This window comes from Cricetulus griseus, chromosome 3, assembly GCF_003668045.3.
Source record: "Cricetulus griseus strain 17A/GY chromosome 3, alternate assembly CriGri-PICRH-1.0, whole genome shotgun sequence".
In the NCBI taxonomy this organism is placed as follows: Eukaryota; Metazoa; Chordata; class Mammalia; order Rodentia; family Cricetidae; genus Cricetulus; species Cricetulus griseus.
The window spans coordinates 246,112,488-246,138,250 of NC_048596.1; the positions used below are offsets into that span (position 1 = coordinate 246,112,488).

Genomic DNA, 25,763 nt, shown 5'->3' on the forward strand with positions numbered 1-25,763 from the left:
CTATTCTTGCACTTGCTCTGGAGACCAGGCTGGCTTCGAACTCACAGAGATCCACCTGCCCCTGCCTCTGCCTCTGCCTCTGCCTCCCGAGTGCTGGAATTAAAGGCATGTACCACCAACGCCCAGCCAAACAGTAATTTTTCTTTTCTTTTTTTTTTAGGATTTTATTTTATTTATTTATTATGTATACAACATTCTGCTTCCATGTATATCTGCACACCAGAAGAGGGCACTAGACCTCATAGCAAATGGTTGTGAGCCACCATGTGGTTGCTGGGAATTGAACTCAGGACCTCTGGAAGAGCAGTCAGTGCTCTTAACCTCTGAGCCATCTCTCCAGTCCCAAAGAGTAATTTTTTAAAGGTTTATTTATTATGTAATTTATTATGTATAAGGTGTTCTGTCTGTATGTGTGCCTGCAGGCCAGAAGAGGGCACCAGATCTCATTATAATTGGTTGTGAGCCACCATGTGGTTGCTGAGAATTGAACTCAGGACCTTTGGAAAGAGCAGTCAGTGCTCTTAACCTCTGAGCCATCTCCTCAGCTCTCAAACAGTAATTTTTAAGGTCAAGCATTGTAACATACTATAATCCAAAGGTGTGTGTGTCTGTGTGTGTCTGTGTGTCTATGCCTCTGGAGGTCAGAAGGTGGCATTGGATCCCTTGGAGCTGGATTTGTAGACATTTGTGATCCACCCAATGTGGGTGCTGGAATCCAAGTTCTAGTTCTCTGATAGAGCAGCATGCACTCTTAACTATTAAACCATCTCTCCAGCTTCCACACACCTTACTTTCCTGAGCAGGGTCTCTCACTGAACCTGGAGCTTGCTGTTTTGATTATACAGACTGGCTAATGAGTTCCTCTTGCCTCCCCACCCCAGTACTGGGTTTTAGGCATGTGCCACCCTGCCTAGTTTTTCTGTGGGTTCCACAGATCCAAACTTGTCCCAATGCTTGCTCAACAAGTTCTCTACCCACAGAGCCGTATCCCAGCCACAAGGTGCACTAATTTGATACTTAGGTGTTGAAGAATGACAGTAGGAAAATACTAAAAGCCTTTATTTTCTGTAACCAAGTCATCTGTTTCTGTAAGAGCAGAGATCTCTCTGTACAGTGAAAACACTGTGATTCATAGCATACAGTAGCCTCTAATCTGAGCCAAGGTGTTTCAGGTAGCATCTGCTGAGGTTATGTGGTGAGAGGGCAGGTTTAGTACCAAGTTTCATATTGTGTGTGCAGAATGAAGGCTTCAGTGAGGCCACACGTTACAACACAGATAACACTGTCAGGAACATCTTTGTTTGTTTGTTTGTTTTTTGAGACAGGGTTTCTTTGTGACTTTGGAGGCTGTCCTGAAACTAGCTCAAGTAGACCAGGCTAAGTCAGGAACATCTTGGAATCAGGTATTTGATCTTGAATTAATAGTCTGGTCATTAAGTGTTCAGAAACCTTTGGCTATCGCCATACATTTTGTGACTGTCATATGTGGTTGGGACCCACAGTTTAAGTTGCTTGGGCTTAAGCCTCCAGTCTGTTTTGGTAGGTCAGATGGCATGAGGTAATTGTCATTAGGAAACAATTGAAGAGGGAATGAAACTACAAGTTCTGTTGTGGTCGGTCAGTGTACAGGGCCAGGGATAGTTTAGCACAGCTGCTGTCCAGGTGACAGGTTACTTTTTAAAGAAGTTGTAGATAGTTTTACCTGTCTGAATGTTAGGCTGAAGATTCTTGGCTCCCTGTTTCCAATCAAATGGCAACATGCACTGGGAGTCAATTGCCAACCTTGCCCTCCTTGTTAGATTATTGGCCAGGGAAGCACAGAACAGGATTTTAAGTTCATGAAGCTGGCTTCTCTGGGAAGTGTCACTTAAGAGCAGAGGGAATCCCTGTGGCTGCAGCTTTGTGTAGGTTCAGTCGGACTGGATCTGTCTCTGGTTAGCTCTTGCTGAAGCAGCCACGGAGTTGCTGCCTGTGATGTACACCCCTGCTGCCAGCAAAGTGGGACACTTTCATGATCAGAAGACACTTCACATTTTACACTTCCCCCTTAAGCATTGATACTTTTTTGCAGGTCCTTCTGACCATGCAAGTGCATGAGTCACTGTGCAGCTTAGTTTTTGTGTCTACTTGACACAAGCCAGGGGCATCTGGGAAGAAAGAATTTTAACTAAGAAAATACTTCCCCAGGACTGGTCTGTAAACTAGTCTGTAGGGCATTTTCTTCTATTCTTTTTTCAGGTTCATTTATTATGTTTATAGACACCATTTACACCTTTCTTTTTCAGTTTATTTGAGTTGGACACTGAAGAGACTGGCGTGAGGTGAAATACAAGCCATTCCAGTGGCTCAAGCTGCAATTGTAAGGCCTGCTGTGTTTCCCCAGTAAGACATTTATTAAGTTGGTAATCAATGTGGAAGGGACCAGCTTACTGTGGGTGGTGCCACCCCTGGGCAGGTGGTCCTGAGATGTAGAAGGAGGCAGACTGAGCAATCTATGAGTGAGTAAGCCAGTAAACAGCATTTCTCCATGGCCTCTGCTTAAGTTCCTGCCTCAAGGTTCCTGAGTGCCTTGACTTCCTGCCCTGACATCCCTAGATGGTAGACTACAAGCTGTAAGATGAAATAAAGCTGATTTATTTATGGTTTCTATTGCTATGATAAAGTGCCATGAACACAGCACAAAGTTACTTGTGCCCATAGATCTCCAGAGAGACCAGGAATGTTCAGCATAAAGGATTGTCTTCTCAATGGGAAGGGTGAAAACCCTGTTCTTCCATCCAGAAAGCTGGGAATTGGAAGTGATTAATAGCTTGCTGATCTGTGTTATCTGTTGAGCCAGGCCATATCCAGCTCCTACAAATAGGACTGGAGGTGCCTTAGTAATATAAATGACCAAAACAGCCAGGGGCTCCCCAAGTTCCCACAACCAGGACTGGAGATGCCTAATAGTCTAAATGGCCCTTTCATTATAGGTATATACAGAGGCTCCCCCAAGCTCTCACAACCAGGACCTGAGGTGGCTAGTAGCCCAAATGACCTTTATGCTTTCTGTATGACTGAGACCAGGCCAGACCCTTCCTTAGGCCCTTAAGCTGGTTCAGCTAGCATATCTCTAGAACCCATCTTCTTGGAAGAAATGACATTTACCCTGAACTGAGTTTTGATGTGATTACACTTCCTCATGCACTGGGGATTGTATTACACCAGGAAACGCTTCCCTAAATTGTACTGTTTGAAATATGCTGACAGTAAACCACCTGGCATCAGACTCCCCAAGTCTGATCCAGGCTGGTGAAGTCAGTCTGAACTGAGTTTTCATTCTCACCCCAAGGTTCGCTTCCCTGCCTGACCACCCTCAGGGTCCCCCTCATACTGGCAGCTCCAGGAAGAAAGGGTTCTTTTCAGCTTATAATTCTCAGGTTACACTCACTGAAGGAAGTCAGGACAGGAACGCAAGCAGAGCAGGATCCTGCAGACACCAACTAATGCACAAACTACAGAGGGGTGCTGCTTTCTGGCTTGCTCAGCCTGTTGTCTCATAGTACCTGGGACCACCTAGCCAGGACTGGGCCCACCCTCATCATTAGTCAAGAAAATGGACTATAAGACTCCCCCGCAGGTCAACCAGGCCGTTTCCTCAGTTAGGGTTCTTTTTCTGAAAGCACTAGCTTGTGTCGCATTGACATAAAACTAGCCACACAACCATTCTCCTCCTCAAGTTGCTTTTGATCAGGGTGTTTTATCACACTACCTTCCTTATCACTGTGACCAAATGTTGACAAAAAGCAGCTTAAGGGAAGATGGGTTTGTCTCACAGCTAGAGGAATAGTCTATCAAGGTGGAGTGGCATTCTGTTTGGGAGTAATTAGGGACCAGAATAATTTTGTTATTGCTTTAGTTCATTTCTGCCCACTGGTGTCTATGGGCTATCCACACAGTGTTTCTTTGTCTACCACACACTTTGGAGGATGCAGCATTTTACGAGTTCTTTTTTTCTTTCTTAGTTTGTTTTTGGTTTTGGGGATTGAGCCCAGGGCCTTGTATGTACTAACATGTGCTGTACCACTGAGCTCTCTGAGCACCTTCATGTTGTTTGGGAGCATTCTTCCCAGCCCCTGATACTCGTTCAGTATAGCTGATGTTCACACAGATGCTGTGGCAGGTCCTTCTTCTACCACTTGGCCAACTGTAGTCGTAAGAAATCCTGATGTCAGAGGTGGTAAAGCAAGAACATATTCACATGTTAGAAATGAAAGAATAGGGCATTTGAGACACTGAAGGTCCAGTAGCTGAACCATGTATAAAAGTAGAACTCTGACCCACAACTCAGAAACCTGCCCAGGAAACCAAACCTTTATCTATAACAAACAGTCCAGAAAGCCACTCTGCCAAGAGACTTCTGGGAAGCTGGATCGACATCTCTAGTATTTCATGAGTCGAAGTAATATCTTGTTCAGCAGTTAGCAGCTAGTAGGCAGGACTTTAATAATTGACAGTTTCCTAAATTTTAACCCCTTTTCCCTTTGGGACCACCCCCCCCCCCAAAAAAAGCAAGTGCATTTTGTCTTAGTCAGGGTTGCTATTGCTACAATGAAACAGTATGATCAAAAAACAGGTTGGGGAAGAAAAAGTTTATTTGGCTTATACTTCCCTATCAGTGTTCATCATTAAAGAAAGTCAGGACAGGAACTCAAACAAGGTAGGAACCTGGAGGCAAGAGCTGATGTACAGGCCATGGAGGAGTGTTGCTTACTGGTTTGTTTCCCATGGTTTGTTCAGTCTGCTTTCTTATGGAATGGAAAATCATCAGCCCAGGTTGGCACCACCCACAATGGGCTGGGTCTTCCTCCATCAATTACTAATTAAGAAAATGCCTTGGCTGGGCAGTGGTGGTGCATGTCTTTAACCCAACTTTTGGGAGACAGAGGCAGGTGGATCTCTGTGAGTTTAAAGCCAGTCTGGTCTACAGAGCAACTTTCAGGACAGCCAAGGCTACACAGAGATACCCTCTCTTAAAAAAAAAAAAAACAAAAAAGAAAAAAGAAAAAAAATAAAAGAAAGAAAATTCTTTACAGGCTTGCTTACAACCCAATCTTTTTTTTAGTTTTGTAGTTTTGGAGCCTCTCCTGGCAGTCGCTCTGGAGACCAGGCTGGCCTGGAACTCACAGAGATCCGCCTGCCTCTGCCTCCCGAGTGCTGGGATTAAAGGTGTGCGCCAACAACGCCCGGCTCAACTTTTCTTTTCATTCTTTCTTTGTTTTTTGTTTTTCAAGGCAGGGTCTTACTATTTAGGCCTGGCTGTCCTGGAACTCTCATTGTGTAGATCAGGCTGGCCTCAAGCTAACAGAATCTGCTTCTCTCTGCCTCCTGAGTGTTGGAATTAAAGGTATGTGCCACTGTGCCTCTGTGTTTTCTTCTTTGTTTTGTCTTCATAGGAACTAACTGTTCTGGCTATTTTAACAAACTTCTCTGGAAAGATGGCTGTTTTGTATATGACTCCACTCCGTGAACAGGACAGCTTTTCTGTTAACATGAATAAATGATGGGAACAACGTGTTTCCACATTTACCTACCTTTTCTTCTCCCTTGTCTCTGTCTTGTTTTCTTTGAAGTTCTAGAGGCCACATCTAGCTCATCAACCACCAAAGCGAGCCTGTTCCAAATCCACTGCTTTGGAAGACTTGTCCTGTGAGGCAGAATGGTGTCCCTAACAGGAGCACTGTCCTCATTGCTGCTGCTGGCTGCCATCACAGGTAGGAAACCATTACCAGGGGACATCATTGTTTCCTGGAAGAGTTGCAAAAGCCAGCTCCCGTGGCTCCTGTGGCCAGTGCCAGACATTAAACATCATTTTGCTCGGGGTCACTTGCTGCTGGGCGGGACTCATGTCTTCAAGGGGAGGAAAGCACATCTGACCACGTGGGTCAGGGAGAAACCGCTGGATCAGGTCTTCATATAAGTTACAGAGAGATGCAATGGTAGCCAGAAAAATACCAAGTGTTTGAGAGGTTGGGTATTACCTTCCCTCTGCCTCACCCCATCCTCTCTTCATCTTTGTAAGAGGGCTGTTTTGTTGTGTTCAGCTATAGTAAATTAATGTTTTCTCCATGTCTGAGAGCTAGCTTTTCTCTGAAAAATAAAAGACCAAAACTATTCACATGATTTAAAAGCTAGATTTGTGTTTGAGAAAATACCATCCCAGCTTCATGTGTTGCTTTTTTGATTGGAAAAGGAACATAGGCAGTATATCTAATTTTTCTTACATTGGATGAAATAGTCTTTCCACAGAATTGATGTTTGGCATTATGTTGTATTTACTCATTTAGTGTGTGTGTGTGTGTGTGTGTGTGTGTGTGTGTGTGTGTGTGTGTGCAAATATCATGGCATGTGTGTGGAGGCAAGCTGGTAGGGATCAGCTTTCTTCTCCTACTGTGTAGGTTCAGGTCACCAGTCTTGGCAGCCTTTACCCAATGAGCCATCTTCCTGGCTCCAGCATTGTGCTATGAGACTACCAAGCTACCTACCATGCTAACACTGTCCTCATAAAAATCTGTCTATTAGAACGATCTTGTGTACAGGTGACATAAAGGTGATTCCTGTGGATCATATAGCTATTTTCACATGTTCCCTGCTAGAAACAATGCCTGACAGTACTCTTGTGACAAAAACAACATTTATTAAAATAAATTTCAGTGATAAGCCCTTACTAGGAAGGACATTAAAATAAATTTCAATGATAAGCCCTTACTAGGAAGGACATCCTGTGCTATTGAGGTTTGCTTCTATTGTTTTGTCACAAAAACTAACAGACCACAATCCATGCAGTACATGCCAAGGCCTGCTGTAGTGACTCTGTGAAAAGACTGGTAGTTCATTGTACCTGGCGTTTTCTTGTCCTGACAGGTCCCGCTGACCTTCTCAACCCCAAATAAACTCATGGATGCTACATTTTTTTTTTCCCAAGACAGGGTTTCTCTGTGTAGCTTTGGAGCCTATCCTGGCAGTTGCTCTGGAGACCAAGCTGGCCTCGAACTCACAGAGATCCATCTACCTCTGCCTCCCGAGTGCTGGGATTAAAGGCGTGCTCCATCAATGCCCGGTTTGGATGCTACATTTTTAAACACACAATAAACCATTTAGAGGTTTTTCTTTTTCCTTCTGAATCTGCCTTTAATGTATATTTCTATCTTTTTCTGGCCATGAGTTTTTTATCTGCTAAACAGCATTGCTAAAGGAGCTGTGTGGTTTTTGCCACTTATGCTGAGTCAGGAAGCCTTCCTTAAAGGAGCCACAAGTCTCTGATTGTCTCTAGAAGATAGAGCTGAGAAAATGCTGCTACCAAAAAGCCTTGATTGACTTTGTTCTTTTGTTTCTAAAATCCCTTTCAAAGGTTTTGTCAGGTTTTACGTGGAAAATTTCACCCTGTACGTTGGGTGCCATTTTGTAGCTGGCATTTTTTCTTGTCCTGCCAGGTCTCACCACCCTTTTCAGCCCCAAATAAATACACGGACGCTATATTAATTATAAAAGTGTTGGCCGATGACTTGGGCTTCTTATTGGCTAGCTTCCTCTTAGTTATTAACCCATTTCTCTTAATCTATGTATTGCTATGAGGCTGTGGCTTACTCATAATCCAGCATGTTACTCTTCGGCCATCGTGTCGTCCACTCCTGGAACCTCTCTGCCTACCTCTCCTAGAATTCTCGTCTCCTAGTCCCGCCTATCTTCCTGCCTCTATTGGCCGGAAGCAATAAGAGAAACATATATACAGAAGGACATCCCCCATCAGTTCATTATTGAAAATCTGACTAAAACTAGTGGAATATAAAACAAGGCTTAGTGGTTCATGCCTTTAATCCCAGCACTTGGGAAGCAGAGGCAGACGGATCTCTGTGAGTTCCAGGTCAGCTAGGACTATATACTGAGATCTATCTCAAAATAAACAAACAAACGAAACTTGATGGTAGGTGGAGTTTTCCTGTCCTGACAAGCCTGTTCCCAAATAACCAGCAGTTACTTCTCAAATAACTGACTCAGAGACTTAGTATGAATTATAAATGATCGGCCAATAGCTCGGGCTTGTTACTAGCTAACTCCTAAATTAAATCAGTACATTTTTTAAATCTATGCTTTGCCAAGTGGCTCATGGCTTTTGACCTCATTTTCTACATGTCCCGCTCCCTTGGCAGCTGGCCCATGGCACCTCTTCTGACCCCACCCTTCTTCCTCCCATCATTTTCCATTTTCCTAGTTTGGTTGTCTTAACTATGATTCCTGCCTGGCTACTGGCCAATCAGCTTTTTATTAAACCAATCCAAGTGACAAATCCTCACACAATGTAAAGGACTATTCCAAAGCACTTGATTATAGATATGTACTGAGGACAATTTTTTTTTCTCCTTAGACATTATCTGAGCTATCATCAGATAGTGTGTTTGATTAAAAAAAATCTATTAACACCAACAAAACAAAGATACAGTATTCTTCTGTCACTTCTGCAACTATTTTTTTTTTTTTAACATGAGGGCTCTTGTGAGTTACATAAAAAGGAGATCCGAGTAGAGAAGAATGAAATTATATGAAGGGACTGAATGCATAGGTGAAAAGGTACATGGATAGTTGAAAGACTATATGTGGACAGAAAGGTGGAGGAATGGGTGGGAGGGTGGACGAGTGAGTGACAAATGGATGGACCGGTGGAAAGACAGGTGACTGTGTAATGAGAAGTGTAATGATAAGTCTTTACTCCAAAGCCACCGAGTCCTGCCACCATGTGGGTGCTTTCCGCCAGGCTGCCCGAGTTCCACCTGCCGCCACGTTGAGGTCCCAAGTAACACACAGAGACTTATATTAGGTACAAATGCTGCTTGGCCAAAGACTAGAATTTCTCATATGCTAGCTCAGTCTTAATTATCATAAATCTACATATTTTATAAGACCTATTGAGGATGCCTTCCGCTGGCACCCTCTCTTGCCGTCAGATCATATGGCAACTCCAGAGCAGAGACCAAGAGGAAGAGCAAGAGAAAAGGAGCGACTTCCTTCTTGGCCTTGCTTATATATGAGTCTGCCTGCTATGCCACTTCCTGCCGAGATCGCAAGACTTCTTTACTACATTTCCCAGAATCCTCCTTGACTCCTAGTTCCACCTACTTTTCTGCCTCATTGGCCAAACAGTGCTTTATTTATTAATCAATAAGATAAACATACACAGAAGGGCATTCTCCATCAGAGAAGTGTGATGGATGGATGCATAGTGCAGTGGACCCTTCAATAGGGAGTGGTTCTGGCTCCTTAGCTAGGGATGGGGGAGCCTCTGGTTTTCTGGAGCAGCTTCTCTGGAATGTGCATATACATACATACACACAATATGTGTGTGTAATAATATATATGTGTATATTACATTTTTAGTACAAAACAATAGGCTTTGGGGCAGCAAGATGGCTCAGCAGATTGAGGGGGAACTTGCTGTCAAGCCCAATAACCTAGAATGTTCATTCCATGAGAGAGACACCTACATGGTAGGCAGAGAGGGCTGACTCCCATAGGAGTTCTGACCTTCATGGTACATGTGTGTGTGTGCATGCACACACAAAAACAAATGAATATAAATTATTTTTTGAAAGGCTTCATTGTGATATTTCATACACATATCATTGTCATAGCTCAGTTTCCTCTCCCATCCCCCCTCCCTCCAAATTGTGCTTCTCCTTTTTTTTTTAATAATATTTTATTTTTATGTGCATTGGTGTTGTGGAGTTAAGACAGTGTGGATGCTGGGAATGTAACCTGGGTCCTCTGGAAGAGCAGTCAGTGCTCTTAACTGCTGAGCCACCTCTCTAGCCCCTGCTTTTCCTTTCAGGTCACATATATGTATATACGTTTAAATCTAGGGAAAGCATGAGGGTCTGTCAGCCTTCCCTGCCCCTCCTTTGAGAACTTTCCTCTTCCTGTAGTTTCCCTTCTACTTTCATGGCATAAGTGTGTCCATATATGTGCACATATGTCATATGTCTTTAAATATGAATCTCAGCTCTGGTTTCCTGAGACCCGATCCCATGTAGTTCACTCATGTTGGCGTCCAGCTCTCAAAGATGAACTTGAACTTATGAATGTCCTGCCTCCACTCCAAAGTGCTGGAATTATAGGTGTACTGCGCAGTTTGGATATTTTCTTCAATATTTATTGGCCATTTGTGTTTCTTCTTTTGAAGTTTGTCTACTTACCAATTTGACCTTTGGTGTTGAGTGTTGGTGTCTCTCTGGTCTTCAGGTGGCAGGTGCCAGCAGTGCAGCGAGGGGAGGACTTATTCCAACGCCATCATTTCACCTAATCTGGAAACTGTAAGAATCACGCGGGTGTCTCAAACCTTCTCTGTGGGAGACTGCACGGCTGCTTGCTGTGACCTGCCCAGCTGCGACCTGGCCTGGTGGTTTGAGGGCAGCTGTTACCTGGTGAACTGCGCGCACCGGGAGAACTGCGAGCCCAGGACGACAGGCCCCATCCGGTCTTACCTCACTTTCGTGCACAGACCTGTCCAGAAGCCGGAGCAGCTGCTGGACTATGGAGACACGATGCTGGGCAGGGGTTCCCCCTCTGGAGCTTGGGGAGACTCCCTTGAGGACCTCAGGAAGGACTTGCCCTTTCTAGGCAAAGATGGGGGACCAGATGAGACTGCCGAGTACTTAGATGACTACAAGGAACTGGAGCAGGGCCTCCTGCAGCCCTCCAGCCAACATGACCCCAGAGGCAGTGCAGAGTACCCCGACTGGAGCCTGCTGCCCGGCAGCGAGGGAGGTTCCAATGTCTCGGCTGCAGGAGACAGCTCAGCTATTTCTACAGAGAAGCTGCAGGACCTCACACCTGAGCCACTGGACCAGCAGCAGCTGGAGGCCCTGAATGAGTCCACTTGGTCCCCTACGCCCCTGCATTCTGCAGAGAGCAGTGTGTGGGTCGCCTCTGTGACTGCACTTCCTGCAGCAGAGGGGACAGAGAGAGGAACTATACAGCTCCAAGAACAACTGAGCAACAGCTCTGGAAAAGAGGTGGGTGTGCTCGAGATGTGCTGGGGTGGACAAGGGAAGGGGCACATGGCTAAACTCCGCCAGATTCCTTCAGGCTCGAGAAACCCGAGGATGAATGTCTATCGGAACCTAACCGAAAACAGACAGCTTTCTTTTGTGGCGCTTGCCTAAGCAAGCAGTTTGAAATTAACATAGAGCTTCCCCTTCCTAGGTCATCTACCATCTACCTAAGAGCCCCTCTCTCTAGAGATTCTCTTTGGCTAATTGATGTTAACGAAGACTTCATAGAAGGCCCTGCAACCAGCATATACGCGCGCGCGCATGCGCACCCGCGTGTGCACGCACACACGAGAGAGAAAGAGAGAGAGAGAGAGAGAGAGAGAGAGAGAGAGAGAGAGAGAGAGAGAGAGAGAGAGAGAGAGAGAGAGAGAGAGAGAGAGAGAGAGACTTAGACGGGAACTTTTACCAGTTAACTGGGAGACTAGAAAGGTACCAGAGACATGGTGAAGCTGATGGGTAGGAAGAACCACAGACCTTCCATGAAAAACCCTGGTGGAAAAAAAACAAAAAACAAACAACAACAACAACAAAAACAAAAAACAAAAAACAAAAAAAACGAGGGTCTTATTCCTAAGTAGTCTCAACTACCCGGGAGGCAGAGGCAAGAGGACCATGACTGGAGGAGGTCAAGGCCATCCAATGAGATTCAATGACAAAAAAGAAAGAACGAAAACCCAATAGGGGTATGACTCAGTGGTAGAACATTTGATCACAGGACCTTGGGATGAATCTCCCAACACTTTAAAAAGTGTGCAGGGAGGGAGTGGGGGAGGGGCAAGAGTCACTGGGAGAGTAGAGATGGCAAAAGCAGGGAGAAGACCTGAATTTTACTGGAATGAAATCCTGTGGGAACAGAACCGCTGGAGATCTCAACGGCTACGTGGTTGAGAGACCGCTGGACTTGAAGAGGATTAAGAATCTGGAGCTTGACAGTGATCTGAAGGTAGACAGAAAGAAGCGATTGGAGGACATGGGGGACTTTCAGAATTCCTATTTTTATTTTATTTATCTAATTATTTGAAGGCAGGGTCTCTGGCTGTGAACTCGCAGAGATTTAGGTAAATCTACCTACTACCTCTACCTCCTGAGCACTGGGACTGTGGGTTCTCCTGGTTTATGCTATGTTTAGCTACAACTCAGGGCCTTGACCATGCCAGATAACGGAGCTCTTCCCTAGCTCCTTGAAGAATTTTAAAAGGAAAATAGTGTGTAAGATTTGTGACATATCGGGGAAAAAGGACTTCTAGCTTCTGTGGCATGCTTTGGGGGAGAATGATCACAGGAGAAAGCCAAAGGAAAACTTGGCTTTTGAAGCATTTGGTTTGGGGTATCATTTTCAAAGCCCAATAATACAGGCACAAGAATAAGTTGTAGCTTTCTTATATTACATTATATATATATAGAACTCAAAGTGTGCCAAAGACCCAGATGACAAGAGTTAAAACAATAGTAAGCCTTGGTAACTAGGTTTAGAGAATTATTTTTTTTGTATAGGTCATCAAATTTTGGGAAAAAGGATACTGTGCATCTTTAATCCCAGAACTCAGGAGGCAGAGGCAGGAGGATCTCCATGGGTTTGAGACCAGCCTAGTCTACATTATGAATTTCAGGACAGCTAGTGCTACTTAGAGAACCCTGTACAAGCAAGCAAACAAACAAACAAACAAAAACAGTAAAAATTTAAAAAAGGATAAATTTGACTTCATCAGAACTAAATACTTTTGCATCCCAAATAACAACATCAAGAAAGAGAAGACAATCCATAGAATGGAGTAAAATATTTGTGAATCATGTTATAACATTATATGCAGAAATGTGAATAAGTCTTTCAACTCAATAATAAGAAAATAACCTGATCTAAAAATCAGTAAAGGATGAGTGGTGGTGCGTGCCTGTAATCCCAGCCCTCGGAATAAATAAAACATGCAAAAGAAGTTGAACCCAAAATATAGTATTACTAGGATGGCTAGAATAAAATACCAAAAAATAAAAACAGGACTGGGGTGGAGAGTAGCCCAAGGTCCCTAGCCCTGAGTCTTAGCAGCAGCAGCAGCAGAACCAGAACTAGGAAGTATTAGTAGAGAAGCCGCAGTGCCCATACATGGCCGTTGGAGTGCACAGGGTTGCAGAAGCCTTGGGTAATTGGCTTGCTGCTCCCCAGCTCTTCAGCAATAATTCACACCATCGCCCCAGCATGTGATCCAGCAGTTGCACTTCTAGCGTGCACGTAAGAGGAATACATGCATCTCTCCATGCAAAGCCTGTTACATAGCAGCATTATTCATGCCACAGCACCGTTGAATAGACTATCTATAGAAAACCAACCAAGATCAGCCTTGTGGAGGGGGAAGGGCAGGTCAGTCAGCCCTTCCTCTCACCCTTCCCCTTCCTCCTTGCTTCCTTCTACTTTATTCTCTTGCTTCTTCTCTTTTTGTCCCCTTCCCCCTCCCCCCTCCTTCCCTGGCCTCATTTTCTCTTTCCTTGAGACCAGGTCTTGCTGTATAGCTGAAGTTCACCTCAAAACCAGCAATCCTACTGCCTCAGCCTGTTGAGGCTCTGATAAGGAGCCTGTACCACCACTGAGCTCTGCCTTGTAAGGAAGACACTGATTCTATTCATGAGGATTCACCATGACCTGAGCACATACTCTGCCTCCCCCTCACCTAACAGCCACCCCATGGGGGTGTGATTCAGTGCATGAATTTGGAGAGGTTCAGCACAAACAATCCATTGCCCATATTTGTGTTGTCCCATCAAAATGAACATTTTTTTTTGTAACAATATACCCTTGTTAATTTATCCCACAGGTTCTAACACCTTCCCATACTCCTCCCCCTGCCAGCCTGGAGTCCAGCCCAGCCATGGTGGAGAAAAGCTCCATTCTTACAGTCACTCCACGAAGCACAGAACACAGCACCTCAACATTTGCCACCAGTACAGTTCTCCCTGGGCTGACCCCACCTGCGTGGCCTGTGTCACCTACTACTTCTTCAAGGACAGGTAACTTTGGAAAAATACAATGAGGAGACCTTTACAACAGAGGTAGAATCTAGCAGTGACAGGTTTATTCCTCCCTTTGGCCCCGTCTTGAGACCGACACATAGCAGACACCATGCTCTGTAACCAGAGTAAAAGATGACTGGTGTTCTGTCTTTTCCCTCTGTGGCTCTATAAAGCAGGAGAGGGAACTGACAGGTGGGTAGATGGCTCTGATAATCTATGGAAAATGCTGTGAGAGGATGCTGTGGCAGTGGAGGAAGATTACTTGCCCTACCAGGAGTGCCAGGAAGCCTTTCTGGAGGAGGGACTGGCAAGTTAGGGCGAGCCAGCAACATGTGTTCTAATAGGAGGGAGTGTTGTGTATTTCTGGTTAATGAACTTTCAGCAAGAAAACAAGGCAGCTGTGTTCTTTGGAGGTGTCTTCAATGGGAAGACAGGGACCTGCAGAAAGCCTGTCCTGGTGCTGGGAGCAGGAGAGACAGGTCAGAAGGACCTGCAATGTTCTGTAGATTCTAAGGCTTCTCCCCATGGGAAATCACTAGTCTTGAGATTGCTTGCTCTCTGCACCTTGACACCATCATGTGTGGAAGACAGGACAAGACTTACACAACATTTTGGTAGAACCAGGAGATCAATTGGCTAGAACTGGTTTTGTGGGTGGAGAGGACAAGAGAGGAGTCTAGGATGGGAAGGATTATCTAGTCTAGGTTCACTGAGGTGAGAAGACCTTACCCTGAGCAGCACCTTTCCACTGGATGATATGAAAAGGAAAAGGTGAGCTAAGCATCGGGTTCATCTCTCTCTGCTTGCTTAGTGTGGAGACAGTGTGATCAGCTGCCTTGCCTTTCCATTACCTTGCCTTCCCTGCCTTGATGGACTGTACCCTCATACTGTGAGCCAAAATAAACACTCCCTTCCATCAGGGCTTTTGATATAGCAACAAGAAAATTAAATAAAAACTAAAACAAGATCAAATGTCCAGAATGTCAATGGGGGTTAATGTTTCCAATGTCTACTGGAATATGAGGGTGGCTGTAGCTACAGCCTGGTTCAAAGACTGAACTGTAGGTGAGTGTGGGGGTGCAAATCTGTCATCCTAGCCCTTGGGAAATGGAAACAGGAGGATCAGGAGTTCAAGATTAACCCTGACTACATAGGGAGTAAGAGACCAGCCTGGGCTTCATAAGATTCTGTCAATAATAATAATAATAATAATAATAATAATAATAATAATAATGATAATAGCACTATTACCTCTATAAAGTTCAGCTACATTTGAGGCCTGATCCCAGGTGGCCCCTGAACCAGTACTACTCAATTTTGATTCCCTAATGCTTCTCCACCCTCACTCTTACTCTCTTTGATCCTGAACTTGAGTGAGGAGAGGGTTGTAGTGAAAGAGAAGCTGTGAGAAGCTGCCCTGGGATTGGATCCCTGGGTGCTAATGGTGATATGGGAATATTGGGGTGTCTTTGAGAATGACACAGCCTTTCTCAGCTCTTCCTAAGCTTGGTTTTGGAGGCTAAGGTCCCAGAAAACTCAACTCAAATAGGCTATTCTGAACTAAATACGGATGACAGTGAAACTAGTGCCCAATCAAGACAAGGACTATAGGACTATGTCAGTGTCATTCAGGTGGTACAGTAAATGAGCTTTGTTGCATTAGCAGGAAAATGCTTTTGATGAGAGTTAATGTCCCTGCTGCTGGAGTTAAATTACCTTTTCATACGGAGCTTGCCTGGATTTCCTGTTGGAAAGGCTCCAAGAGCAAAGCTATTAGCAACCATTTATGAGGCACTCCCAGATCTGAGCAGTATGGCTAATGACCTAGAGCACTCTTGACCTATTTGTAAGTAAGGACCGTTCACCAGGGGGTCAGGCAAAGCAGGTAGCAACAGAGAAAACAAACTGAGTCGGCAGTCCTCCACCTGTTGGTAAACTACCACCCACACATGGCTCATTTTGAATGATTATTTTCTTCACAGTGCCACTCATGTAGGAGGTTTTAAATTTGCAGTCTACCTTGCAGCATAACATAGGGCACTAGCCTGGGGTGGGGTGCCTTATATAAAATTATATAAGGAATGATCATTCTAAGAACAGGTATGTTATGGAGACATTGTATTACATAATGGCACGCACTGTTTCTAATCAACTTCTAGTAAAGGAGCTTGCAGTGTCTGCTGGAGATAACCTTGTGATAACCTTACCAGACAGTGAAACTGAACTAAAGGCCTCTGTTGAGCCAGCGCCCCCTGCAGGTGAGAGTTTGACATTCTTGGGTAACTCGGGGACTGGTGGGACTCAGGTATTCTCTCCCAGGTCTCCACAGATAATAGGCTTGATGTATCCTTCCCACAACATTCCACAGTAGGAAATGGCTGAAGTTTACTGCGATAGCAAAATGCAGTAGGTGTCTAGGAAATTCAGTATAGTGCATCATCATTAACTGGTCAGATTGGAAGATCTCAATACGATACCAGAGAGGAGGGGTTGCCACATGCAAGATCCTGATCTGGGACAACCCACGGAGGTCAGGAAGATCCCATTGTGAGGAGAGGGGTTGATATGTACTAGGAGGCTTGCTTGCGGATGCTGTAGTATTAGAAACACAACTGAGTAGTTCTCACAGTACTCCAGATCAGCTGCTCAAAAAAAATGTCCAGTGGCTAGGGAGGTGCCGTGGACAAAGTACCTGCCACACAAGCATGAGAACCTGTGTTCAGATCCCTAGATTTGATGGAAAGTCAGATGTGGTGTAGGGGATGCTGTAGCCAGCCCCTGCAAGCAGGCATGGCTACAGCATCCCCTACAATGTGGTAGCATGCCTATAATTCCAGCACTCTGTGGCAAGATGGGAAGCAGAGCTAGGCTAAGTAGCCTGGCCTGTACAGTGGGGAATGTCCAGTGATCCCATCTCAAACAAGTTGGAAGTAGAGGATCAACACTTGAGGCTGTCTTCTGACCTCTACACATATGCCATGGATCACACACATCACACACACACAGAAACACACACACATCACACGTGCACATACATACATACATGCATACACGCATAAAATACACACTCATAAATTTAAGTGTAATGCCAAGTTGACAATTCTTCTCTTCTCCTTACCCAGTGCCCCACTATTCCTGAGCATTTGGGCCGTTCCTACAGCCTATCACTGCACTCTTCCTTAATTAGACCATTCTTAAAGTATTTGGTTCTCATCTAGATCACATGGGTCAAAGTTTCATAATCAGAGACAGCCATGCCTATCATTTGCATCTCAGTCCTTTAAGATGAGATGAGGTACTACACTGCTATCTAAAGCTTCAGACAGCTTTAGCTCAAGAGAGAGATGTTTAAGTAACTTGTGTCTTAACAAACCCTTACTTTTCATCAAAAGGGGAAAAGATACAGGGGATTATACCGTTTAGGTATGAGTTTGCATGCCTTTAATCTCAGCACTAGGGAAGTAGAGACAACTGAGATCTCTGTGAGTTGGAAAACACCTTGGTCTTGGGTCTATATTCCAGGCTAGCCAGAGCTACATAGAGCCTGTCTATTAAAAAAATAAAAGGTATCATAGTATCATATGGATAATGAGGTGTTGGAAATAGCCTAGAAGAAATGTTTTCAAATGTTAACAGTGAGATTGTGGAGGTTTAATTTTTAGTCTCTATTTTCTATCATTTGTATACTTGCATAATAACTGTGTGTGTGTGTGTGTGTGTGTGTGTGTGTGTGTGTGTGTGTGTGTGTATGTGTGTGTGTATGTTTTAGTTGCAAAGACACAGAGGCCTTGTGATTCCTTACTGGGATGAGGGTTGAAAGCAGACCTCTGTGTATCTCAGGAAATTGGTACTGTTGGCTTAAGGCTCTCTCCTCCTTAGGGTTATCTTGGAATCGATAAGCATTCTTGTTTCTGATTTGTTCCCAGACTCAACTTACAGCTATGAATGGAGTTTAATGAGCCACCCTGTAGACTTTCAAGGTAAAATCACACAAGAAAACAAGCCGATTCTTCACCTCTCTCAAGTAAGTAATGAGGCAGGTTGTGCACCTCAGAATCCAGTTAGCAACATCCTTGCTGTTGAACCCCAAATTCTCTCTTAGGATTAAAACAAATAAAGAAGCCAGACACTTTGGCATGTGCATGCAGTCTCAGTTATTTGGGAAACTAAGGCAAGAAGATAGTTTGATCCCAGAAGTTCAAGGCCAGGTTGGGCAACACAATCAGATCTCCTATCTGAAAAAAAAATCAGAAAGTTATAATTAAATAAATCTCAACCAGACAGATGAATGGTTGAATGAGACATTCAGTAGCTTTTCTTCATTTGAAACCCTTGGCATATCATCTGCTCAGGAGAAAGAGGCTTGGAAGCCCACACTGTGTAGTGGATTCAAAGTCTGGCTTCTAATTCTTACAGTCTTTCCAGTGTTAAAGATATCTCAGGTGTCCACCAGGCATGCTCTATGAGTTTCCAGTAGTTCTGTTCTAGCTGACAAGTTGCTTAGATTGACAAATATCACTCCACACATAGAGACACATGCCACTTCCTTAGCTCTAAGGAGAACACACTGACTTAGTATCCAGGGGCCTGGTTTCTTTTGAGGTGAATATCTTCCTGCAAGGCTGTACCAATCCCAGGACCTTACTAGCTCACATCACTGTGGTGAGACTAAGGTGTTTTTCAAAGCGTGGCACCCAGACCTCGGCCAGTGACTCTGTAAACTTGTATGTTAGAAATGTGTGATTCCAGACTGGGGTGCAGATCAGTGTAGGATCCTTGCTGAGCATATGTGAGGCCCTGGACTCACTTTCACCACTGAGCACTGACTACCAAACCCAAAACACAGCATAATTTCATACACACTCACCCAAGAGCAGCTGTCTTTGGCTGTTATAAGACCTGTGGCATCTGTAACTAAGCAAACGGCCTATGTAGGTGACTTATTATCCTATAGAGTGCAGCTCTCACATTTGTAGACAGACTGAAATGAGCCCCCCCCCCCACAAGTCTTTGGGACACTGTTCTAGAAGGCAGAATCCAGTGTCTTCGGATGCTAACCCTTATGTCTGTTTTTACATTGCAGTTGTCTGTAGGACTCTATACCTTCAGAGTGACTGTTTCTAGTGAGAATGCATTTGGAGAAGGATATGTCAATGTCACTGTTATGCCAGGTGAGTCAGTTGGGACACCGTTGGGAGAATGGACTCTTTTTTTTTTTTTAAAGATTTATTTATTATGAATACAACATCCTGTCTCCATGTCTGTCTGCATGCCAGAAGAGAACACCAGATCTCATTATAGATGGTTGTGAGCCACCATGTGGACCTCTGGAAGAGCAGTCAGTGCTCTTAACCTCTGAGCCATTTCTCCAGCCCTGAGAATGGTCTCTTTGCTGTGCTAGCCTCATGTTCTGGCACTTGGATGCCATGGTTGTATAAACTGATGACATGACTGCTCCACGCTATGGTTAAAGGGAAGATACGGGTGAGGGAAAGAACAGTCAGAGGCACCTGGAAGAGTCCAGAGCAGAGAAAGTAGACTGAACATGGCCCACTGACTGGGCATGGACAGGGCCTATCTGTGAGAGGAGAGAATAACAATGGACAAAGAATAGAGAAAACAGTAAGAGAAGCAGGCGCAGCATAGAGAAACATAGCAAAAATACCAAGGTTATAAGGAGACAGAGTAGCTGGGGTGAGGGAATCCAGTGAGATGAAGGGAGTTTAGGGAAGGGAAGGAGGTGAGAAAGGCTGGATGCTACCATGGACTTTGTAAAAGGTTCTTGTGATACTGAGGGAGCCCGGAAGTCAGCATAGGCTTTGCTATGCCGCCACAGGGTAGCCATATGTTCCTCCTGTAGTTCCTGAGGAATGCTGGCTTTTACCTAACCACCAGAAATCCTCCTGTAGTCGAGCTGAGCTCTTCTCTGGATATTTGGATTACCTTTTGGAGTTTAGACCTGACTATGTTTAATATATGTGCGCCTATTTTTACCTTAATCACTATCTTAGAGTTCTGTTGCCATGAAGAGACTCTATGGCCTCAGCAACTCTTATAAAGGAAAACATTTAACTGGGGGTTAGCTTACAGTTTCAGAGGGTTAGGTCATTATCATTATGATAGGGAGCATGGCAGCGTGCAGGCAGACATATGCTGGAGGAGTAGCTAAAAACTTTACATCTTGATCCACAGGCAGGCAATGAGAGTGAGGAGAGAGGAAGGGGGAGAGGGAGAAAAAGGGAGAGGGAGAGAGAGAGGAGGATGGGGATGGGCTTGGTCTTGGCATTTGAACCATCAAAGCCCACCCCTGTGAGAACCTCCTCCAACAAGGCCATACCTCCTGATCCTCTCAACAGTTCCACTCCCTGGTGACTAAATATATGAGCATTTGGGAGCCATTCTCATTCAAACCATCTCAGGCACCATTGTAAAGAAAACATGCAAGGACTATGTTTAGTCTTTTTTGTTTTTGTTTTCTTTTGCTTTTTATATAACTCTAGCATTTGCTTGACATGCTACTCAAGTATACAAGGCAACCGCTTGCTGTTCTTGAATGATGACAAACTGCCTTGGCCCTCTCTGTTCAACACTTAACTCTGCCCACCTTCTTTCTTCATGATCTAACTTTCATGTAGGAGCATGGATATTTCAAACGTGTTCATCTGTGCCTCTAAAGGATCAGGGCACACTTGTGTCATGGACTATCAAGTCCACCCAGGGCCACAATGCAGTTATTCATGTGAATTAGAGGAGGTGACATTTGGTCCTGGTGGGCACACCCTGCTCTATATCCTGGCCTCCAGCTTCCACTTACCCATAAGCTCAGCTGAGCCACTGGCCTGCATCATTAATTTTGAAGCAACACCACCTCCTAGCATCTCTCCTGGGGCCAGCAGCTCTACCTTTCCCACAGTCTACTTATTATAGCTGAAATCTAGTGATGGTGGTGGGCACCTTCACTCAAAGATTTAGGATCCAATTCATAGTCTGGTGATGTCGTTTAGTTGTTAGAATGCTTACCCAACACTGAATATACCTGTGTTCACCCTGTAATCCTAGCACTTGGGAGGAATAGACAGGAGCACGAGTTCAAGGTCCTGCAATCTAGTCTTCCTTTTCTGTAATCACCGTATACATTCCATGTCTTGAGCCTGGGATTATCTATAGATAGGTAAATTGACAGACAAACTCAAAATACACAGGTGGGGTTTAAAAGTTTAGTTTTCTACAGTGGAGACCCAGGGGGATGAAAACCTCTACAGGATGTTCAGAATAAGCTTTCAGAAAGGAAGCCTTTGTTTGTGTGTGACTGGTGTGTGTGAAGTTGGCTTAGTTGCTGTCTGTTTTTCTGTCCCACAGCTGCAAGAGTCAACCAGCCACCTGTGGCAGTTGTTTCTCCACAGATACAGGAACTCACTGTGCCTTTAACCTCAGCCCTCATCGATGGCAGCCGTGTGTATCCTCCATGTTTGGGTGGTGTCTGTTTGCTTGTACTGTCAGATTGAGTACTCTGTGTTGAGGCCAAGAAAACTTGTTAAATCTCAATGAATCACTGTCTCTTTTAGCTTCTTGTTTTAGGCTCTTCAGCTTCCAGCTGGGAGTAGTAACATACCTGTAATCCTCGCATTTGGATGGCAAAGGCAGGAGGACAGGGAATTCAAAAGTCATCTTCTGCTACTTAGGGTGTTCCAGGACAGCCTGGGATACATGAAACACTGTCTAAAGCAAACAAACATCAGACAAACAAATACAATATTCTTTAGGGTCGGATATGTACTTAAGGTTGACCTTGGCCCCGTAATGCTTTCAACCCCTTTCCCAAATGTTGGGGTTATAGGATTGTGAGCCTCCATGCCTAGCAGACAGAGAACACTTTAAATGGAAATAATTATATGAGAAAAGGACTGAATTTTTAAAAACCTTTTGATTCAGAAAAGCTAAGTTATAAAAACCATACAGGATTATTAATTAGTTGGCTACATAAACTTATTTCCTTAGATAAAGTTGATAAAAAGCTTGCTTCCTTCTAGGTCTAGAAGTATATAGTTCTACCTGATTCACATTGTTGCTGTCTTTTATTAATTTGTTTATTTTTGTGATATGGAGATTGAACCCAGAACTTTGTGGATGCTAGGAAAACATTATGTCACTGAGCTGTATCCTCCAGCCCTGCTTGTTTTGTTGTTTGTTTGTTTGTTTGTTTGTTTTTATGAGACAAAGTTTCACTATGTACCTATGTATCTCAGTCTGGCCTTGAACTCATGGAGATACTATTTGACTTAGTCTCTTGAATGCTTGTGAACTACCATGCCAAACCATCCCTCCCCACTTCTACTACTGGGGAATCAAACTCAGAGCTTCACATGCGTGATAGTTAAACACTGTACCACTGAACTACAGTCCCAGCCTTCTGCTTGCTCATATATATATATTGCTCAGAGAACAACTTTTGATAATCAGTTCTCTCATTCCACCTTGTGGGTCCCAGGGACTAAACTCAGGTTGTCAACCACAGTGGCAGGTGCCTTTAACTGCAGACTCATCTTCTCAGTCCCACCCTGGTTTGCTTTTTTAAGTGGGATAATATGGGCTTATGTCTTCATCATGCATATGGTAAAGGGGTTTTGTAAATTGTAGATAATCAGCTCCTAACACGTTCAAGAACCTGTTAGTTCAGATATCTAGGTGAAGCTGTCGGTAGAATGTCACCAGTCGCCAAGACAAGGAGGAGCTGAACGTCAAGGCACTGCATTCTGTGCTACAGAACCTGTCACTCTGCTTTTTAAATATCCAGCCAGTTAGAACAGTCCTGCTCAAGCCTATGCAAGTCTAGAAAACTAGTGCAGACCATTTAGGGACTGGGAGATGGCAGCAATGCATAATGTATATCACTGAGATTTGCGCAGATGTATATTTCTACTAAACATTTGTGTTTTCAAAAAGTTGTAACATTTTCACCTCACTATTCTTGTAACCCATTCTGGATGTCGTTTTCTTCATCTTTGTAGAAAGCACAGATGACACTAAAATAGTGAGTTACCACTGGGAAGAAGTCGACGGACCCGTCCTAGGAGAGGTGTTTCCGGCTGATGCCCCAATCTTACGCTTGTTGAACCTAGATCCTGGTAACTACACTTTTAGGCAAGTGGGTTCCACCTGTGTTGTGTTTTCCCAGGACTTCTCTTTTGACTGTTTTTTGAAAATGATACTTTCTATAAAAATAAAAACAATGTAATACCTAGCAGAGGAAATGAAATATTTCCTCTATATCCATGACCTAAAAAAAACGAGCACTTGAACAGTATGGTATTTAAGTATATTTTTTATTCACATGCTACTTTAAACCCATCTCCTTTTTCCTTACTTGGGTTAAAGTTCTGACGGGAAAGACCCCAGGGGCTTTATTTGTGGTCAGGGTTGAGCTGGAGTTTGGCCCCTGTCTGTGTGGAGTCTGTGGGACAGTATGAAAGGAAGCCCAGAAAAAGCAGATGATTCTGACACACTTTACTCTGAGCTGTTGTTCTTCTCTCTTCCTATTTATGCAGCTCCCAGACCTTCCACCCCACTCCCTGCCTCCTCCAAGGGTGAAATGAGCTAGTGGAGATTGCATTGTACTTGGGACTTTCAGTACAGGAGGGCCTGGGCAGCTTTCTCTTCCTTCCTTCCTTCCTTCCTTCCTTCCTTCCTTCCTTCATTCCTTCTTTCCTTCCTTCCTTCCTCCTTCCCTCTTTCCCTCCCTCCCTCCCTTCTTTCCTTCTTTTCTTTTTTGGTGTGTGTATGTTGAGCATCTGTATGTATTTGAAAATGCTTAATCTTAAAATGCTTTGCAAAGAGTGTCCTGAAAGCATGATTGTAGAAAATCCTCTAGAAACGAATTTAGAAATTGAGGGCTTTCTAGCTGAAATTCACAAGTGGTTTCGTCAGTAAATGCTCAAGATTGAAGGCAGGAGTGGCTCCTGGTAACACTCTTAGCATAAGTTATTGGAGAGGTGTGTGTAGTGATGCTCTTAGGTTGAATTGTTGGAGACGGATGTCTAGTGATGCTCTTAAGATGAATTGTTGGAGATGGATGTCTAGTGATGCTCTTAGGATGAGTTAAGTTGTCTAGAGAAGCTTCTGGCGTGGGCACATTCTCCCCTTAGCATCTCAAAGAATAGTAAATTCATAAAAGCTAAGCCTTAATATGGGAACATATTATGACTCAAAATTAAATGAGTCCATGACAACAGAAGCAAAGAAAAATATCCCCTGACTTGTATGCCTTTCTTAGCCTCATCCTCAGGTTTTGATTTTCACCTTTTTCTGAGAATGGTTAGTCTTAGCAGGCTAAGGTGATCATTTGTTTTCTGGCATGGCACAATCTTGGATGTAAGAGCTTCCTTTTCTCTTTACAGGTTGACCATCACAGACTCAGATGGCGCTACTAACTCCACCATGGCAACCCTCATTATCCATGGTGCTGTGGACTACCCTCCTGTTGCCAATGCAGGACCAAATCAGACCATAACTTTGCCCCAAAACACCATCACTCTGAATGGAAACCAGAGCAGCGATGATCATCAGATTGTCCTCTATGAGTGGTCCCCAGGCCCTGGCGGTGAGAGCAAAGAGATGGTCATGCAGGCAAGTCCTCTATCCTGCCTGCAGACTTTTATTCTATCTATCTATCTATCTATCTATCTATCTATCTATCTATCTATCTATCTATCTATCTATGTTTCTTTCTTTCTTTCCATCCATCTGTCTAAATTATCTAATATTTATGTATCATTCATTCATTCATTCATTCATTCATCTATTCTTGGTTTAGGGAGGTTGTTAAATCAGGAAATCTATTTTATAAATTTCTCAGACTAAGAAGTAGTTGGAAGAGCACCTAACCTCACATGTCTCCCCTAAGTTTACATCCCTTGCTGTCACATTCCCAGGTCAGGACAGAACAGCAACCATGCAGTCAATCCTGTTGTTTCAACTAGATCATGAGGTCAGTTGGGGAAAAAAATGGACTCAGTGTTTGTTAGATCAATATTTTATTTGGTCTCGGGAGAAAGATTAGAAGCAACTAACCTAATTACATTACTAGAAAAGCAGTTATTATTCTGTATGCCCAATTTACTGAAACACCATAACAGATACTGCTGTGTTTACCAATCTAGAAGTGGTGGGACCTGGGAGAATGGAGTCTAAAGTCTCATTCAAATAGCCAATGTTTTTCAGAGCATCAGACAGTTTATACTCTGAGGGTTAACAGGAGTGACATGAGCAAGGTGTTCAATCACAGGGCAAGCTGAACATAGCAAGCAAGCTGTTCATGGCAAAAACATGTTTATCCATATGGACATACAAACAAATAATAATACTCAACTGTAATAAATAATCTCAAGTAAACTCACTCCTATCGACTACATATCGGAGGGGCACAAAAGCATAATCTAAGAACAATTCCATGTTTTTGAAGAAACTGAGGTAACAAGACTCTTGTCTTGGTTTCTTGGAGTTTTCTCACAAGAAATCTCCTTACACCTCCATTCTTGGACCCTGTTCTAACACTGCTGTATTATTGTGTTACAGAGGTTTCCTTCAATGCTGTGAGGATACACAACAGACTCAAAATTATATTTTCTTGGATTGGCACCTGTGTTTATTTTTCTACTTCCCTCCTACTCTCCCCCATTT

The 25,763-nt window shown here is 43.9% G+C and overlaps 1 protein-coding gene across 1 annotated transcript in view; it reads left to right on the top strand.

Annotated features, from left to right (window-relative positions):
- Positions 1–5,698: 5,698 nt before the first annotated feature.
- Positions 5,699–25,763, top strand: part of Kiaa0319 (KIAA0319 ortholog) — a 46,371-nt gene continuing 26,306 nt past the window's right edge. The window contains exons 1-9 of the mRNA XM_027409332.2: positions 5,699–5,753; positions 10,273–11,045; positions 13,892–14,084; positions 16,247–16,345; positions 18,014–18,111; positions 19,171–19,258; positions 21,447–21,539; positions 23,096–23,228; positions 24,482–24,710. Coding sequence (XP_027265133.1) covers positions 5,699–5,753; positions 10,273–11,045; positions 13,892–14,084; positions 16,247–16,345; positions 18,014–18,111; positions 19,171–19,258; positions 21,447–21,539; positions 23,096–23,228; positions 24,482–24,710 — 1,761 coding nt within the window. The remainder of the gene's footprint in view (positions 5,754–10,272; positions 11,046–13,891; positions 14,085–16,246; positions 16,346–18,013; positions 18,112–19,170; positions 19,259–21,446; positions 21,540–23,095; positions 23,229–24,481; positions 24,711–25,763) is intronic.